Source organism: Phyllostomus discolor, chromosome 4 (assembly GCF_004126475.2).
Source record: "Phyllostomus discolor isolate MPI-MPIP mPhyDis1 chromosome 4, mPhyDis1.pri.v3, whole genome shotgun sequence".
NCBI classification, from domain to species: domain Eukaryota; kingdom Metazoa; phylum Chordata; class Mammalia; order Chiroptera; family Phyllostomidae; genus Phyllostomus; species Phyllostomus discolor.
In genome coordinates, this window is record NC_040906.2 from 54,474,663 (window position 1) to 54,494,228 (window position 19,566).

The 19,566-nt window shown below is 38.9% G+C and overlaps 1 protein-coding gene across 2 annotated transcripts in view; it reads left to right on the forward strand.

Annotated features, from left to right (window-relative positions):
• Positions 1–15,819, forward strand: part of STK39 (serine/threonine kinase 39) — a 274,172-nt gene extending 258,353 nt beyond the window's left edge. For both annotated transcript variants that reach the window (XM_028510126.2, XM_036023351.1), the window contains 2 exons: positions 744–808; positions 14,272–15,819. In XM_028510126.2, coding sequence (XP_028365927.2) covers positions 744–808; positions 14,272–14,346 — 140 coding nt within the window. In that variant the 3' untranslated portion in view covers positions 14,347–15,819. The remainder of the gene's footprint in view (positions 1–743; positions 809–14,271) is intronic.
• Positions 15,820–19,566: the final 3,747 nt, after the last annotated feature.

Genomic DNA, 19,566 nt, shown 5'->3' on the forward strand with positions numbered 1-19,566 from the left:
TCACTGTAAGCCAGAGGAGTAGCAGGAATTGCTGACTCCTCTCCTGGAGTATCACATGTATCATGACACCCTGGAGAATGGGGCAGCTCTCTGATGAATCTGGCTAATAGTGGAAACGGATCTTCACTGTCGAGCTCCAAACTGACAGCCTCGAGTGCTTGATTCTGCCCAGCCGGCTTGGGAATTGTTCAAGGTGGCACTTCACTGGTTTGACAGATCACTGTGTTCTGAAAACATTAAAACCTATGCCCAAGTCATAAATATTATCCATTGTATTTTGTGGCTTTGATAGAAATGGGCACAGAGGCTTGAGTGAATTTATAGGACAGAAGTTCAAATATGCTGCCGGTTATTTCCAAGGAAACGGTGCCTAGCAATACCTCTCCTCCATGCTTTGTACTGCCCTCTCCTGGCAAACATGTTTCTTAGTAATGAGTGTTGAGGAAAACTAAGTGGTAGAAACACTGTTATCATTTCCACTTTCCATTAAAAAGTAAATTCTCATATTTTCTGAAAGTTAATTCAGATGAACTATATATTATTTCAGATGTGTTGAAGGTATAAGTCGGTATAGAAAATGTATGAGAGTAATTTGGTCATTTATATGGATTTCATAATGTAGGTAAAACAAAGTGATTTTGCAGCTAATTGTATCATTAGTCAAATTTTCTGAATCATTGATGTGGAAATCCATTGTTATTGGAAATAATTTGGACACTTTTCTCCATGTTTGTATTTTACAGTGGCCGCTAATTTACAGAAGATTGTAGATGATCCCAAAGCTTTAAAAACCTTGACATTTAAGTTGGTAAGTGGAAAGTTATAGAAATAAGGTAAATATTTTGCCAGGTGGTGCCTTCAAGGAATAATGGAGTTCCATACCCTGCTCTGTAATTTTGTTGCTGTTTTTGCTCTCATTGGGGATCCATTGTTGCATTCATCATCTGCCTGCATAACATTTGGGAACATTCCCGATCATTACCAGAGATGTCCTCTTCCATCAGTGTGGCTTGTTCTCTTCCCACTGCACCTTTAATGGAGTGTGGCCCCTCGCGTGATCTTGAACACCGTTCCATTTTGCTTCCAGTTTGTGTGGCAACTTGACCATATCAAACAAAATTCAGTTGAATTCCAAGAAATACTCCCTTGTTTTTTGTTTTTTGGGGTTTTTTTTTTTTCAGGATTAAAACATTTACTATTTGGATGATGTATTTCATAGTTTGCAGTAATTTGTTTTTAAAGAGTGTGTTTATTTTTTTCAATCACAGTTGGCATCCAGTGTTCTATTAGTTTCAGGTGTACAACGTAGTGATTGGACAACAGTACATGTTGTACCCAGCAAAGTGTTGGCTATGTAGACATTAAATTGCTTGCAGCATTCTGACTGGCCCTTGATACAATTAATTTATCATTTTTTTCAATGAATCCCTTAATGTACTATTGGCTAAAACTTTTACTAAATCATTCCTGGAGTGGGAGCTCAGTGATTCTACCTTTTAAAAGTTGAGGCTGTTTTTTTGAGAAATGGTTTGGGTGACTGGATGCAACTGTGGGACAGCTCACTGATGGCCGGCGAACAAAGACGGTGGCTAACTCTGCATGCCAGAGCACGGTAACTGCTCCTCAAGAGGGCAGGCATGCCAGCAGCTGTTCTGCACGGGTTGATTTTTAATTTAATAACTGGGTGGCTGTGGAGATGCGGAATGCCGAGTGTTCTGGGGTCCTCGTGAAACCGAGAGATGGTGATCATGGCCAGAAATGGAGAGAAGTCCAGATAGTCAAGTATGACTATTTCTTGAGAGTTATGACAAACATCACATTAAGTGACTCATTTTTAAACCACAAATTAATCTTAACAAGGGCCAGTCAGAATGCTGCAAGCAATTTAAGGTCTAGATGACCAACACTTTGCTTTGTACAAGATGTACTGATGATCTGTCTTTTATTTCTTGTGAAAATTTCATGGAAAAGGTGTGTGGCCAAAAATGCTGAAAGATTATTAGTTACATTAAATGTTAACCTGGTGCTGATTAACTTTCTGGGTCTTGCTTCTCATCTGATTTCAGGTAGGTAGGCTATGTGGAAAAACACAAAGATTTGTACAGGATTTATCTCAAGAAATTTGTTTTGATAATTAAAAAAAATAACGTTTCATTCAGACATAGAGTGATAAACTGACACTGAAATTTCACCTTCTTGCTTTGGACTCTTCTGTCACCTCTTCTCTTTCTAATTCACCTCTGTCTTTGTAAACATGTTTCATTTTTTATGAAAATATATCGAGAAAATGATGCCTTATGCCAGCTTTCAAGCAATATTGTTTTTTTATTCACTTTTATACCCTCAGAAAGAAGTTATAACATACAACGTCAAGAACAGTCTCCTGTAACCCTGACCCTCCCCTACTACTAAAGGTTTTATAACAATGGCTCCTTAAATACTGTCCGTAAACTGAAGAGTAACTCGCGGCTGCCCCTCGTCTCCTACTCGCACCAGTGCTTTACTTCCTGGATTTTCTTGCTCGATTCTGGCCTCCTCTCTTCATCCCCATGCCCAGTACCCTGGTGATCCTCTTACCTTCCGAAACTGATCTTCCTGCCTGCAGTTCCCCAGCTCAGTTCACCACACTGTGGCTATAGCCAGAGTGATTCTGCAATTTCCAAGTACTTTAGTGGTTCTCCACCAACCTCTTCTAAAACTCAGACCCCTGAATGTGGGTAAGGAGGACCTCCCTGACCAGACCTCTCGTTAGGTCTCCTGCTTTACCTTTCATATTTTGCCTCCCCTCCCCCCATTCATTCTCCATCTCCCCTTGTTCTCTTCAGTTTTCATCTCTTGGCTCTTTGCATGTACTTTTCTCTCTCAGTAAAACATCCTTCTTTCCCACTTCTCCAGGCCTCAGTCTCACCAGTGCCTAGACATGCTCCCATGTTCTGCCTAATTTTCACTTTCTCTGATTTCCACTCCTGGCTTAGGTGCTCCTATAGTCTCCCCCGCTAGGATTATACTACATTGAAGGTGTATAAAGCCTTACTTGTAACTCTGATAAATCTAGAGACTTCAACTAGGCAGAGATTTCTGTCTTGGATCCCCCCAGTGCCTAGCCCAGTGGCCTAATAATAATTAGAATATATCAGAATAATACAAATCTCATTTAGAAAAACTCTAGCCTAATTTTCATAGGATGCTAACATCTTGATAAAACCAGAGATTCAAATTTATTTGCCTTCATTCATCAAACTGGTTACTTTGTTGAAGAATGAAAGATCAAAGTATTTCATCAGCATTTTTCCTCATAAGCCACTGCTACTTGTAGCCCTTATCTCTCTCAGCAGTTTGTCGTTTTAATCTCAGCTTTTTTTGGCTTTCTGAAGGGGAACGTTAGGGGCCTGAAATTTGTCTAAAGAACTGTAGTATCTTGGTATTGTGGTCTTTATTTTACTAGACAGTGGTTTCACTCCAGGATAACAAGGACACTTTAAAAAATTACTAGTGCCTGGGTCCTGCACCAGATATCCTAAATTAATTGCTCTTGGTGACGCTGGGGCTTTGGGAATTTTGAAAACACCTCTGGTGTGTCGACCTGAGAAGCATTCCATGAATGGCTTCTTCTCCAACTCCTTCCTCTGCCCACTCGTGCCACTGTTAGAAGTGTTTGGCTCAAGTTTGAAAAGGTGTCTCTTCTTATCATGCCCATCTGTTTATATAAGAAAAACAGTGGCACAAGGTGAAAGGATACTGGTTACTTAAAGCAGTGCATTTTTTCTCTGCCCAATCATTAGCTTTAGAGATATTTACATGTATTCGACAGGTGAGTGAAGTATGATTTCCGTGGTTGACACGGCCAGGGACAGACAGATCAGAACACTTTTTAAATCACTTTTGAGAAAGTGATTCCGGCATAGAGGGTATTTCTGCTCATGTATAGAGTGCTTTGGGTTTGACATATCTGTACTGTTTTGTTGTTGTGTCTCTTAAGACAGGCTTCATAAATATTTTTTAAGTCATTTTTTAATTTGCTACCTTGCAGTTTTTTAAAGCAAATGAGTCTTTCTGCTTCCACGGGGAATCTTTGAAATTGCATTAGTGAAAATCTGAAGGTATTTAATTTGCTCTTAAAGATAGAATACAAATAGTGAGTACATGTAATTAATATCCAATTGGTACATATTTACATGAGCATTACAGATTTTAGCTGCTGAAGGTGAATAAGGTGCATGGCAGATAGTAAATTCAGAAGCATTTGGTCATTTACAAGGAAAGGGCTTTCACCTTTGGCGCAGTTGGAGGCTGCATGAGCAAGGGCACATTTCCCTAAAAACATAAAGCTGGGACACGGTCAGTTCAGGAAGGTCCATGGAGCAGCAGTCCGCCTCTCGCTCCAGGTCTAGGATGGTGATTCTCCACATGTGGTCCCAAGACTGTCAGTGTCAGCTTCGCCTAGACACTTGCCACGAATGTGAATTCTAGGGCCTGGCTCGGGCCTGAGCAGTCAGCATCTCTGGGGATGGGGCTCAGGAATCTGTGTTTTAATGAGCCCTCTAGGGGATTCTGACACAGACTCAAGTTTGAGAACTGTCACCTCAAAGGAAGCCTGGAAGTTCACTAGGGTAGACCAGTGGTGCTCAAACTTGACCAAACCTTTGAATCACTTGGGGAGCTCAAAATAGCCCTGTGCCCAGGCCACATCCCCAGACCAATCACAACCTCGGAGGTGAACATGGCCAGTGGTATGATTTCAAACTCTCCAGGTGGGTCCAAAGTGCACCCAGGTTTGGGGTAAAGGGAGTCCTAGTGGTTGACATTGGAAGATGTAGTTCCTCCGAGGGCAGCAGGCCACACCTGCTGGCTTGGCAGGAGGGATGACAGGTGGCAATTTTCAGGGATAGAGACACTTGAATGAAAGCATGCATCTTTATACTGTCCTACTAAGTTCCTGATAATGTATACACTTCCCTTTGAAGCTGAGCTTCACAAAGTGTGGCTCTTGGAATTCTGAGGTTCCTGAGGCCCTTCTTAGGGGATACTGGGTGTGAAAACTTTCTAACAACACTGAGGTGTTACTTGCCTTTTCCATTGTGTTGACATCGGAGGAAAAGCCACTGCGGGTCAAATTGCTGGTGTGGGCACAAGGCGAAGCGGGAACATCAGACTGTACCATGGCCACCATGCCCTTCAAGGCCATGCTCACTCTCAATCACTGTAAACAATGAAAAATGTAAACATAAAAAAAAAACAGTTTCATTTAAGAATTTTCCTAATAAGGCGAGAAACAGATTTTATTAAATCTCTGCTTGAGGACACTTGTTTTTTATAACCTGTGTGGTGATAGAATGGGAACACTTCTTCCGTATTCTAACGCCCAGCAGTTGGGTCCAGGAAAAGCTCTTGTGAGACTGAGTTTTGAGCTGGACTGCCTGTTTTCCTTTTTTTTTTTTTTTTTCATGGAATACCATTTGTACTTGCAAGAATAGCTAACAAAATATGGTTGTTTAGACAAGGGATATGGCAGATACTTTTTCCAAAATGAACCAAGTAAGCCTGGCAATTCAAGGAAAAACAACTGATAGTATTTATTGTCAATAATAAATGTTAGCTTTTGAGCAAAAATAGGATTTTGGAAAATTCATATCTGCCACTCTGTATTTGATAGGACCCCCCCCCCCCACCACAGTTAAAGACTTTTCTGATGAGATGGGTGATATTAATGAATATAATTTGTTGACGTGGCGTAATGACATGTTGATATTGTATAATGAAACACTTCAACATTAGAAAATCTGCCTAACTCAGTAATCACGCATAAGTAAAAGATCCATTTAGACTTTCGTGCAAGACAGCAGAGTAGGTAAACCCTGTGCTTGCCTTCCCCCGTGAATTTATCAATATTACAGAACAACCATCATTGAGAACCACATGAAGACTAGTTGAAGAGCTCTATAGCTAAGGATGTAAAGAACAAGCTGCAAGGAGACTGGTGGGAGGGGCAGATACAGAACCACACTCACAGTGTGGCAATTACAGATCAAGAGGGATGTCTTGGCTGTGCAGATCCCCCTGAGGAGGAGAGGTGCCAGCCCTGGGCACCAGTGTCAGGGAGAGGGTTCCTCATAACATCTGGCTATGAAAACCAGTGAAGATTGCATCTGAGCGAGCCAGAGGGCTGCTGAAGTCCCAGCAGTTCCTCTTAAAGAGCCCACACATGGACTTGTTCACTCAAAACTTCACTTGCTCTGGCCTCCAGTGCAGGGACAGCAGCTCAAAAAGCACCAGGGACATATGGGAAGGAAATGAATTGAAGAGCTATAGGGTGAGGGCTGGAGGGGCACTGACCAGGGTAGTTCTATAAGGGGCCAGAAGCACTTGCAGGTGTCATTGGTCTTTAGTTGGGCCCTTTTCCCACCGTGCTGGCAGGCATGCACCAAATCTGAGCTCTCCATGAACCTCGCTAACACCGTCCCCCTCTGCACCGGTTCTTCCCTAGGACCACACTCCACCCAACTCGTGCGTTAGGTCCAAGACTTCCAGTGGCTTTTCCACATAAGCAGCCTGCTTTGGCTCACACTATGGAATTTCCAAAATACCTCGAAGGTTTACAAATTTCAAATAAGCAGTGACTGGCCTCAGCGTGCACTGTACCTCTTATAATACTAAGCAGACGAAGCTTGGCACAATTGGCACCTGGTCTCAACTTGCATTCTAACTTCCATCAGGCAGCCACAAGCCTGGCATAAGTGGCAGTCAGCATTGGCTTAGAATGTAGCTTCAATTGAATGGCTGCAAGCCTGGCACAAGTGACAGCTGGCTTCAATCCACACTGTGATGCCCACCAAAGGGTCCCAAGCTCAGCATCAGTGGCAGCATAGCCTCTCCCAAGCACCTTTAAGCCTAGCACAAACAGCAACCAATTGGGGATCACTTTGTAGCTCCCACCAGGTGGCCCCAAACCAGGATGAATGGAGGCTGACCTTGGCCTGCACCGGACCACCTCCCAAGAGGCTCCAGAACCAACAAACTGGTTGGCTGACTTCAGATCACACCAGAGCACCACCCAGCCAGCTCCACAAACAAACCCAAAGGGTGGAGCCAGCTGGCACATGCGCCCTGCTCAAGTGACTCCCACTCTGGGGAAAGCCCCTGCACAACAGTTTGTCCACTGTAGTCACAGCCAGCCCTCACAGCCAGTCATCCTGAGAATCAGTACCACCCACTGATGTGCCAGCAACAATCAAGGCTCAACATCAACAGGTAGGCAGGCAAACATAACCCACATGAGGGACACTCCTGAAATACTAAGCTCAGGTGAACAGGGATAGTGCAACACTGGGCCCACAGTACCCCTACTACACAAGGCCACTCTGCCAAAACTGGAGATGTAGCAGATCTACCTAAAATGTAGAAACAAATACAGCCAAAATGAGGCGACAAATATCCAGAAAAAGAACAAAATGAAATGAAGACAAGCAGTCTACCAAATATAAGGTTCAAAACACTGGTTTTAAGGATTCTCAATGAACTTAGGGAAAGAACAGATAAACTCTGTGAGAATTTCAACAGAGATAGAATCCATAAAAGAGAACCAGTCAGAAATGAAAATACAATAACTGAAGTGAAGAATACATTAGATTCGAGGGCATCAACAACAGGTTACATGAAATCAGTAATTTGGAAGACAAGGTAGCAGGAAACACTGAATTGGAACAGCAAAAATAAGAAAGAACTTTTAAAAATTAGGATAGTTTAAGGGACCCCTGGGACAGCATCAGGTGTAACAACATTTGCATCATAGGGGTACCAGGAGAAGAAAGAGGACAAAGGATTGAAAACCTTCTGAAGAAATGGTGACTGAAAACTTCCATGACTTGGCAAAAGAAATAGACATACATATCCAGGAAGTACAGAGTCCAAAACATGATGAACTCAAGAGGCCCACACCAAGACGCATCCTAATTAAAATGCCAAAGTTTAAATAAAAAGAGAGAATCTTAAAAGTAGCAGAAGTTATTACAAGGGAGCTCCCATAACATAATCAGCTGATTATTTTAACAGAAACCTTACAGGTCAGAAAGGGTTGACACACATGTTCAAAGTGATGAAAAGTAAGGGCCTACAGCCAAGATTACTCTCCCCAGCAAGGCTGTCATTGAGAACCAAAGGAGAGAGAAACTTCTTCCCAGACAAAATAAGGTTAAAGGAGTTCCTCACCACTGAAACAATATTAAAGGGATGTCTCTAAAAAGAAGAGATTAAAGCATAGGAATAAAAGAATATGGGAAAGAAAAAATTCTCTCTGATAAAGGCAAACAGTAAAAGCAGGAGAACAACTATAAATCTATTAAAGGTTAAAAGGTGAAAGTGGGCCGATCATCTGTAATTACAACCATAAATTAAGGGATAAATACAAACACATGCAAAAGAAGTAAAAAATGACAAAACATTGATATGGCGGGGGTGAGTAAAAATTATAGTGATTTTTAGAATGTGTTGAAATTTAAATGACCATCAACCTAAAATAGACTGCCATAATCATAGCTTGGCATAGAGAAACCACATGGTAACCCCAAACCAAAAATCTACAAGAGGTACATAAGAAATAGAAAAAAGGGAATTCAAACAACACTATACAAAGTAATCAATGAACAAGAGAATCAGAAAGAAATAGAGAACTATAAAAACAATGAGGAAACAATTAAAATGGCAATAACTGCATGCCTATCAATAAATACATCAAATGTAAATGGACTAAATGCTCCAATCAAAAGACACAGTGTGATTGAATGGATTAAAAAAAAAAAAAAAACAAGACCCGTAAATATTCTGCTTACAGGAGATCCACTGAGGTCAAAAGACACACAGACTCTAAGTGAGGGGATGGAAAAAGATATTCCATGCAAATATAAAAGATAAAAAAATGCAGCGGTAGCAATATTTATATCAGACAAAGTAGACTTTAAAACAAGGGCTGATACAAGAAAGAAGGAAGGACATTCATAATGACAAAGGGATCAGCCCAACGAGAGGATATAATTATCATAAACATCTTTGCACCCCACATAGGAGCATGTAAATATGTAAAGCAAATATTGATGGACATAAAGGGAGATGGACAGTCATATTAGGTAGCTTTAATACCCCATTGGCATCAATGAATACATCATCCAGATTTAATTGACATTTTTAGAACATTTTCCCCTAAAACAGAAGAATATATGTTCTTTTCAAGTGAACATGGAACACTTTCCAGAATAGACTGCATGTTAGGCCACAAAACAAGTTTCAATAAATTTTCAAAATTTAAATTATATCATGATTATTCCCTGTCACAATGATGTGAAACTAGGAATCAGTCACTATTAGGAAACTGAAAACACACTAACACAGGGAGGCTAAATAACACCCTATTAAACAATGAGTGGGTTAACAGTGACTCTAAGGAAGAAATCAGAAGATATCTTGAGACAAGTGAAAATGAAAACACAATGATCTAAGATCTCTGGGACATAGTCAAAGCAGTTCTAACCGGGGAATTTGTAAGCAACACAAGTCTACCTGAAGAAATGAGAAAAATCTTCAACAGTCCAACTGTCAGCCCAAAGGAACTAGGAAAAGAGGAACAAAGCCTAAAGTGAGTAGAAGAAAGGAAATAATAAAGATTGGAGCAGAAATAAAAGAAATGGAGTCTAAAAACAATAGAAAAGATCAAGGAAACTTGATCTTTACTCATTCTTGGTAAAGATAAGCAAAATTGATAAACCTTTATTTAGCCACATTCATCAAAACAAAAAGGAGAGGGCTTAAATAAAATCAGAAATGAAAGAGAATTGATATATTCAGAGAATCCTAAAAATTCCACCAAAAAACTGTTAGAACTAATAAATGAATCCAGTCAAGTAGCAGTATACAAAATAAATATTCAGACACTAGTTACATTTTTATACATCAATAACACACTATCAGATATTAAGAAGACAGTCTTATTTGCAATTATGTCAAAAACAACACTTAGGAATAAAAGACCTGTACTCAAAAAATGATGAGACACTGAAGAATGAAATTGAATAAGATAGAAATAAATGGAAAGATACACCATGCTGATGGATAGGAAGAACTGACATCATCATAATGTCGATATTATTCAAAGAAGTCTACAAATTCAGTGCAAACCATATTGAAATATCAATGACATTTTTACACAACCAGAACAAATAATATTAAAACTTCTGTAGAACCACAAAATTTCCCAGCTAGCCCAAGCAATCTTATGGAAAAGAAAAAAATTAGGAGATACCCAGATACACTATCTGGTATCAAACTATACTACAAGGCTGTAGTAATCAAAACAGCCTAAAACAGACACATAGATCAATGGAGCAGAATAGAAAGCTCAAAAATAAACCCATGCCTATATGGTAATTACATATGGTCAATATACAAAGATACAGAAGTGACCTAAGTGTTCATCAATAGAGGATAAACAAGTGGTACATACAGACAATGGGATATTAACTAGCTGTAACAACAGTGAAATCTTGCCATTTGTAACAACATGGATGGAACTAAAAAGTACTATGCTAAGTGTAGTCAGTCAGCCAGAGAAAGACAAATACCATACAATTTTACTTATACAGTGTGTGTAATCTAAAAACAACAAAACAGAAACAAAGTCACAGATACAGAGAACAAATCGATGGCCGCCAGATAGAAGGGGGAGTCACTAAAAAAGAAGGGATTAAATACAAATTGCCAGTTATAAAAATAGTCACAGGGAGGTGATATAGACATTTCACTGTTTAATATATTTTAATATTTTTATAGTTATATTTTTATAACTGTGGGATCAGATAGATGCTAGGCTTATTAGGGTGATCACTTTGTATGTTACATAAATGTCTAATCACTATGTTGTATACCTGAAATTAATATAATACTGTATGGCAACTGTAATGGAAAAATTAAAAATAAATTTAAAGATCCACTCAAAGTGCAAAGTCAGCCAATGGATTTCAGTATAGGAGAGTTCAGTGCTTGGTTTCAGATTCCATATTACAGCTAAGCTTTAAGAAACTACCACTTGGCCAGTTTGGGTACAGTAACAAATAATATCTACAAGTGTCTAGAAAGGCTATTAAAATATTCTCCCCTTCTTCAACCACATAGTTGTGTGAGGTTGGATTATCTGTACACACTATTCAAGGAAGACAACCTCAAGCAGTAGACTGAAGGCAGAAGCAGGTATGAGAATCCAGCCATTTTCTGTTAACCAAGACAGTTGAAAAAGATTTGCAAAATGTAAAGCAATGCCAATCTTCTCAAATACTGTATTTCCTTTTTTTATATAAACTGTAGTTATTCTTCATGAAGATTTTATTTATAGCATGTAACAGGTTTATTTTATGTTTACGGAATTAGTAAATGAACAGTTTAGAAATTTCTCAGTTTTAAATTCTAAGGCAATATAATAAATTTAACCTCCTTTAACATGTTTTGTTTTTAAATATATTTTAAGAATACTTTAAGATTATTAAATTTTTAAATATATAAAATTTTTGTTTCAATTTCTGAGAGAAGTTAGTATGATAAATATAACTAACATAAACATAAGCTTTTGAAGTCCTCAATAATTTTAAATTTTATTTTAATCGTTGTTCAAGTACAGTTTTCTGTCCTTTATTCCCATCCCAGCCCACCCACCGCTCTGCCCCCACCTCCCTCCCATTTCCACCCCCCTAGTTTTTGTCCATGTGTCCTTTATATTTGTTCCTGCAAACCTTTCCCATTCTCCCCTGAAATTCCCTCCCCTCTCCCCTCTGGTCACTGTCAGCCTGTTCTCTATTTCAGTGTCTTTGGCTATATATTATTTGTTTGATTGTTTAGGTTCCTGTTAAAGGTGAGATCATATGGTGTTTGTCTTAATTTTCTTTAAAGGTTTTATTTATTCATTTTTAGAGAAGGAGAGAAATATCGAAGTGTGGTTGCCTCTCATGTGCCCCACACTGGGGACCTGGCCTGCAACCCAGGCATGTGTCCCGACTGGGAATCGAACTGGTGGCCCTTTGGTTTGCAGTCCGTTTTCAATACACTGAGCTACACCAGCCAGAGCTATTTGTCTTAATTTTTAAGGCAGTAAAGGGATCCTAAGACCAAAAAGTTTGAAAAATTTAGCTTTGAGGGTCTCTGCTTCATTTTCTCTACATTTCAGAATCATTTGCATATTGTCCCCATTAGTGTTTTGCAGGCCACAGTGAGAGGGACAAGGACTCAGCTTAGGTTGGAGAGAATGATCAAGGTAGAGCGCAGAGGAAGGGCTGCGTGCCTTGAATCAGAGCCAAACACCCTCGCCTGTGCCTCTTTGTCAGGGAACAACTTCATGGTGTAGCTGCAGGAGGCGCTGGGGACTCCCTGAAGACTCCCTATGTGATGTACCCACAATAACCACTGGTTTGATCACCCACTCTCATTGTAAATTCTCACTTCCATTACTCTTCACAAAAAGGATTTAGTATGCTTCTTTTATTTCTATTTGGTTTAACTACTACTAGATATTTTACTTTTCTTTCTAATGATTAAAACCTCCCGTTATCCATATTACCAGATTCTTGATATAGCTTTCAAATGCACTGATGTGCTTCTCACTTGCCAGTCTGACATTTTTGTCACCAGCAGCAGTGATTTGTCCTCAGATGTTTGTCAGTTTCCTATTAATGACACAGACTGTCTCTGCCCCCATCCAGTGGGTTGAGTAAATGCATTGTTCACAGTAGTGAAGCAGGAAAGAAGGGAAGGTTAAGTAAGGGAGGCTGATAAAGAAATAGTGACAGTAGAATGAGAACATTGGTAGCGGAGGTAACTATTACAGTATCAGCATGAAAAACACCCACCAGAAAATCTCAGCTGAAAGCCTTCTGTGCCTCTAGTACTTTGTTAAAAGTGGTAAGGAAAGGAGTATTTCTGGTCGCCCCTGGCAATACAATGAAAATTGTACTTCACTGAATATTTTATCTGTCAACTGAAACTAGAACAATCATTGGTTAAGAACAAAGCAAATTTTTTTTAATGCTAAATAATGTTCCCCTTTAGGCTACTTATTTTCTTATATAAGCACAACTACTCACACTGAATGTTATCTTAAAGGTAATTATTTTAAAATATTCAAGTTCTGTGTTTTAATTAGCTGCTTATTTTAAAGGAAAGTGTGGGGGCTGCCAAAGGCTGAGTCTATGTACTGATTTGTAGAGCAACGCTAAACTAAGCGGGCTCATTGAGAGGTTTGGAAAGGGCCCCTCCCGTCTTATCCCCCCACCCCCACCAACACAGGAAACTAATTATTTTGGCAATAATTTAGCAAGAATAAGGCCAAGAAAAGGTTTGTATGGTCCTTTGGTAATTAGTTGTCCATTCTCAGTCATTCATCAGATTTTTTTCTCTCTATTTGTGGTACTTACATAGTGACCAATTCTGACTTGTGTACTGGGGAGATCTAGGAGAGAGAGACAGAGAGACAGAGAGAGAGAGAGAGAGAGAGAGAGAGAGAGAGAGAGAGAGAGAGAGAGAGAGAGAGAATAAAGGGGAAGTGAGAAGGAAACTAGAAATCGCTTATGAACTAGGACCCCAGTGAGGAGTTTCATGGGCAATGCCTTATTTCAGTTCCTTTTGATTTTGAAGAAAAGTAATAAAGTATTTGAGACACTATAATTTGAGCCAATTATTGCAAATAAAATTCTGTTTTGGAGAAAATAAAATTCCTCACTGGTGTTTAAGGAAGTCATCTAAGAAGGACTGTTTCATTACTTGGTGGCTGCTCTTTTCTCCTGGCCAGTTTTACAGAGGAGATCACTGTGGTAAAAACTGAATTACCCTCTGAGTAACTTGTTAGCTCTCTTCTGCTCATTTTCATAATATTTTTTAAAGTATTATTTAGGAGCTCTAATTTGAAAGTGTATTTAAAAATCACTTTAGTTGTTGAAAATGTGTACGTTGTTGCTTGGCAGTCACACGGTTCATTGGCAGCTCCAGAGCCGAGGGCCTGGGCACAGTGGTGCTTCAGTGCATGATGAGTCCCTTCCCCCGTTTTCTGTATTTCATAGCACAATGGCCAGAGTTCTTACAGCACTTGGCACCTAGTAGTCATTTATGAATCACTTGATTCTCCTGGAAGAACGGAGAACACATGGACCCATAGTAAATATGCTATCACATGAACAAGTCTGTAAACACCAGCAGCGACAAACCAGCACTCAAGGTTTTCGGGTTTTGTTTTTTTCCCATTTGCAGGCTTCTGGCTGTGATGGATCTGAGATTCCTGACGAGGTGAAGCTGATTGGGTTTGCTCAACTGAGTGTCAGCTGATACATGTCCCTCGACGGGCCCTGATCTGTCATGCCTCCCCTCACCACACTCCCCCTCAGCCTTCCCTTCCCCACACCCACCCTCCCACCCACTCACTCTCAGTTCCCAGCAAAATCGGAAGATTGTGAAGAGGCCAGCTTCGATAGAATGGATAAAAAAGAATTTTTTAAAACTTAACACTCCGAATTCTGCTTTCTTCTCTAGCAATCCACAGTATAAGAACAAGCAAATGCCACAGCTGCACGATTGTTGCTAATTTTTCCAAAAGCTGTTTAATATTCTTAGCAAATAATTTGGATATCCCTTAAGTGAAAAGAATCTGAAATACACTCAGGTGGTCCTATTTATTGGCAACAAAAGGAAATTTTTCTATCAGAAGCTATTTCTTCTTTCATTGTTGTTCTTTCTGTTATACTTTAACTGTATATCTGACAATGCTGCCTCTTTTATGTTGTATTTAGAAATTAATATACTTATAAAATTAAGATTTATTAGCCAAACTTGAATTCTAGTTTTAAAACTGACTGTGAATTTTATTTTTCATATATTTATGCATTACACACCTTAGCTATGAGAAGAAAAGTTTTTGATTATATGCTTCTTGCAGTAAATCTCTTGTTATTTAAACAAAAAGTTTCAGGTCTATCTTTGGAGTATTTATAACTTCTGATTTTTGAAATGACTGAATTAAGAACTAGGATGCTTATTCTTTTGGTTTGTTTGCCTAAAAACCCGTCCACAACCTGATTGTCTCTTGGGAGAGGGAGGTGCCTTGCAAACTTTCATATCAAGAATGTGCCTGAGGCTGCTTTACCCTGAAATGGTCTCAGATTTAAAACTTCCTCTCCATAAAGTGGCATCTGTAAGTTTTGCTTCATTGGAACACTTAGAATGCTATATAAAATGTTGCCATTCTATTAGATTGCTAATTATGTACCCATCTCTGATTTGACTTCTCCTTAAATGATAGAATTTATTATCCCAAAGGTAATAACCTTGAACATACCAGAATCTGAATTTCACTTGAAATTCTGCAAAATACTCAGAAGGCTGGGGGGTGGAAACACAGAAAGGGTTTCATGCAATGACTAAAAGGTTGAATGCTGTTAAGTTTCAAAAATAAATATCAGTACTGTCAATTCAAGGCTTAACTATAAATTATGGAATAGTAAACCTTAGGATTTTCAAAATTGGAATATAAACTTTCAGGGAGGCGGGCTCCCAGGATGGTACCATTTGCTCTTTCCTTGCTAACCCTAGATTTGGCAGCTCTTTAATGTCCTTTAAAAAGCAAATATATATTACTAAGGAAAACAAAGTTATTTATAATTGCCTTGTCATACTTGTTAAGGTGTTCTAGAGCCATTTGCATACAATTTAATGTAATATCATTCCATTCTATTGTTTACACAATGATTACTCAAAGATGACTGCAAAGGTAAAAGGAAAATAAAAGTGTATTGCACAAAGAAATTGTGTCGCATTGTTTTGTTCCTCCTTTAGATCTGATCTGCATTGCTACAGTGATGTTTCAGCACTTTCCTGAAAATGCCTAACTAGAGAAAAGTGTTCTGGAGGAAAAATAAGGCATCCATCCAGTCACAGAGAATCGGATTTGACAAATAATGTCATGCTGACAGTCTTTGAATTAAAACCATAGGGCTAAAGACACAGACAAAGTGATTCTGCATGAAGAAGAACTGAGGGGTGACCAAATTGTTTCCGCACAAGTCTGCACAACAATGAGAGAGAGAGAAAGAGATAGATAGCACATAGGATTGGGTATGAGAGATGGAGACACAGTATTGTGAGAACCCCACTCCCCCACTGACCTACAGTAGGGAGGGATCACTGAGGAGCCTGTGCACAGACTCACACACCCTAGGACAGAGCAAAAAGTGGTTTAAAGGGCACCTGAACAACATGAGAAAGAAATTCATTTACTAACAAAAAGGCACCTGCCAAACAGGAGGGAACTGAGGGAGCTCTCCCCATTGTCAGAGACACTGAGAGTGCTGTTTGTTGCACTACCCCTCCACCTCAATTGGGCAGGATCATACTCCAGGTCTCTAACCTGCTGGCCAGTGCTATTGCACTGTACGTCAGGCCAATTCATTAGCTCACGGCACACAACCGCTTCAGCTACACATCTAGGCCCCGGCACAGCCTGCTCCCAGGGCCCAAGTCTGTTCCAAATACAGCTCCAACCATCCAGCCATGGCAACCCTGGCACAGCTTGCACCTGGTACTCCCCGTGTCCTGTTTCTGCTTCACTACAGACCCTGGCATGACTTGCCTCTGGGATTTCCTGTGGCCAAAACTCACTCCAGGTCCATATACAACCTGCTTGCCAAGGAAGCCCCAGTTTGCCTTTCTCCATGGGTCTTCCCGCACCCCACACCCACTTCAGCTCCAACCCCACAGCTCACCTGCCAAAGATACGTACCACACCCAGACTACCAGGGAAAGCTACATAAGCCCACCCATTCAAGACCTGGAGAGGCTGCTGTTTCCATTAACTGGAGAAACAGAGAGACTGTCAAAATGAGGAGAGAGAAATATTTTCCAAATGAAACACAAGGACAAAACCTCAGGAAAACTCTAATGAAACAGAAGCAAGCAATCTTCCAGGTAGAGTTCAAAACAATGGTTATAAAGATGCTCAATGAACTCTGGAGAATAAACTCAGAACTTCAACAATGAGAAAAATATGAAAAAGCACCAATTAGAACTGAAGAATACAATAACAAATGAAAAATACACTAGAGGGAATTAATATATTGGTTGATGCAGAAAAATGAATCAGTAAGCTGGAGGACATAGTAGTAGAAATCACCTAATGAGAATAGCAAAAAGAAAAAAGAATTTTAATAATTGAGGATAGTAAGGGACCTCTAGGACATGAAGCATACCAGCATTCACACAGGTGCATCCCAGAAGAAGAGAGAAAAATGGACAGAAACCTAACTGAAAAAATAATGGCTAAAATTCCCCTAACCTGGTGGAGGAAACACATAGTCCCACAAAGAAGAACCTAAATAGGCCCAAACCAACACTCATCATAATTAAAATGCTCAAAGTAAGAGAATCCTAAAAGCAGCAAGAGAAGAGCAGCTAGGTGAGTACTTATCAGCTGATTTTTCAGCAGCAACCTTGTAGGCCAGAAGAAATAGCACAATATATTCAAAGTGAGGAAAGGGAAACTTCAAACCAAAAATACTCTAGCCAGCAAGATTATCATTTGGAATTGAAGGAGCAATAAAAAAGTTTCCTGAACAAGCAAAATCTAAAGAAATGTATTACATTAAAACAGCACTATAAGAAATGTTAAAGGAACTTCATTAAGAGAAAAAGCTGAAAAAATAAGAAAATATACTTATGGAAAAAAACTTACTGATAAAGGCAAAGATTTAGTACAAGTAGTGAGTCCCGCAATTATAAAGCTAGTATGAAGGATAAAAGACAAAAGTAGTAAGATTATATATCAGTACAGTAGTAAATTAAGGGATACTAGGACACAAAATATGTGAAATGTATAAAAAAATAATGGTGTCTAAAAATGTAGTACTTTTAGAATGTGTTCAGACTAAGCAACTATCAACTTAAAATAGATTGCTATAAACATAGCTTGTTATACATCACTCATAGTATAACGAGTACACACATATAAATAACCTATAATAGAGGTACAAAAATAAAGAAAAAATGAACCCAAACCACCGCTAAGGAAAGCATTCAGCATACGAGAGAAGACAGCAAGGGAAGAAGAAAGGAAGAGAGAAGATCTACAAAAACAATCTAAAAACAAGAAAATGGCAGTGAATACATATCTATTCATATCACTTTAAATGTAAATAGAATAAATGCTCCCATCAAAAGACATAGGAAGGCTGCTGGATAACCACTCACACATCCGCTACCTACCAGAGGCTCACTTAAGGTAGAAAGACACAGAGTGAAAATGAAGAGATGGGAAAAGATATTTTTTGGAAATGGAAATGAAAAAAGAAAGGTGGGGTAGCAATACTTACATCAGACAAAACAGATTTTAAGACAGACTGTAACAAGAGACAAGGGCATTTCATAATGATAAAAAGATTGTTAAAACAAGAGGATATAACTCCTATAATTATCTACCCACCCAATATAGGAGCACCTAAGTACATAAAATATGTGTGTGTGTGTATATAAAAGAGATATAAAGGGAGAGGTTGAGAGTAATACAATCAGAGTAGTGTTCTTTAACAGCCCATTGATGTCAATGCTTAGATCTTGCAGACAGAAAATCAGCGAAACAGTAGCCTTAAACAACACAATACTTTACATGGGCTTAATAGCTATTTACAGAACATTCTATGCCAAACCAGCAAAATACACATTATTTTCAAGTGCACATATTCCAGGACAGACCACATGTTAGGCTACAAAACAAGTCTCAATAAATTTAAAATGATAGAAATTGTATCAACCATCTTTTCTGATCACAATGGTATAAAATGATATCAATTAAAAGAAGAAAAATGGAAATAACACAAATGTAGGGAGGCTAAACAACATGCTTCTAAACAGTCAATGAGTTAATGAATAAATCAAGGAGGAAATAAAAAGTATTCAGGCAAATGAAAATGGAAAGGTAATGATCCAAAGTCTTTGGGACACAGCCAAAGCAGTGCTGAGAAGGAAACCATAGTGACGCAGGCCTACCTCAATAAACAAGAAAGATCTCACATAGTCTAACCTCTCACCTAAATGAAATCAAAAAAGAACAAAGCCTTAAGTGAGTAGAAGGAAGGAAATAAAGATCAATGAGGAAATAAAATAGAGCCTAAAAAATAATAGAAAAAAGTTGACAAAAGTAAAAGCTGGCTTTTGAAAGATAAATAAAATAGATGAAAGTTTAGCCAGACTCAACAAGAAAAAAAAAAGAAGACCCAAGTAAAATAAGAAATGAAAGGAGAAATTTAAATGGACGCCACAAAAATACAAAAGATTATACAAGAATATATAAACAATTATAGAGCAACAAATTGGACAACCTAAAAGAAATGGATAAAATACTAGAAATAAAATCTACCAAGACCAAATCAGGAGGAAACAAAATCTCAATAGACAAACTGCTAATAAAATCAAATCAGTAATCAAAAGTCCCAACAAACAAAACTCCTAAACCAAATCACTTCAGAGGTGATTCTACCAAAAATTTAAAGAAAAATTAATACC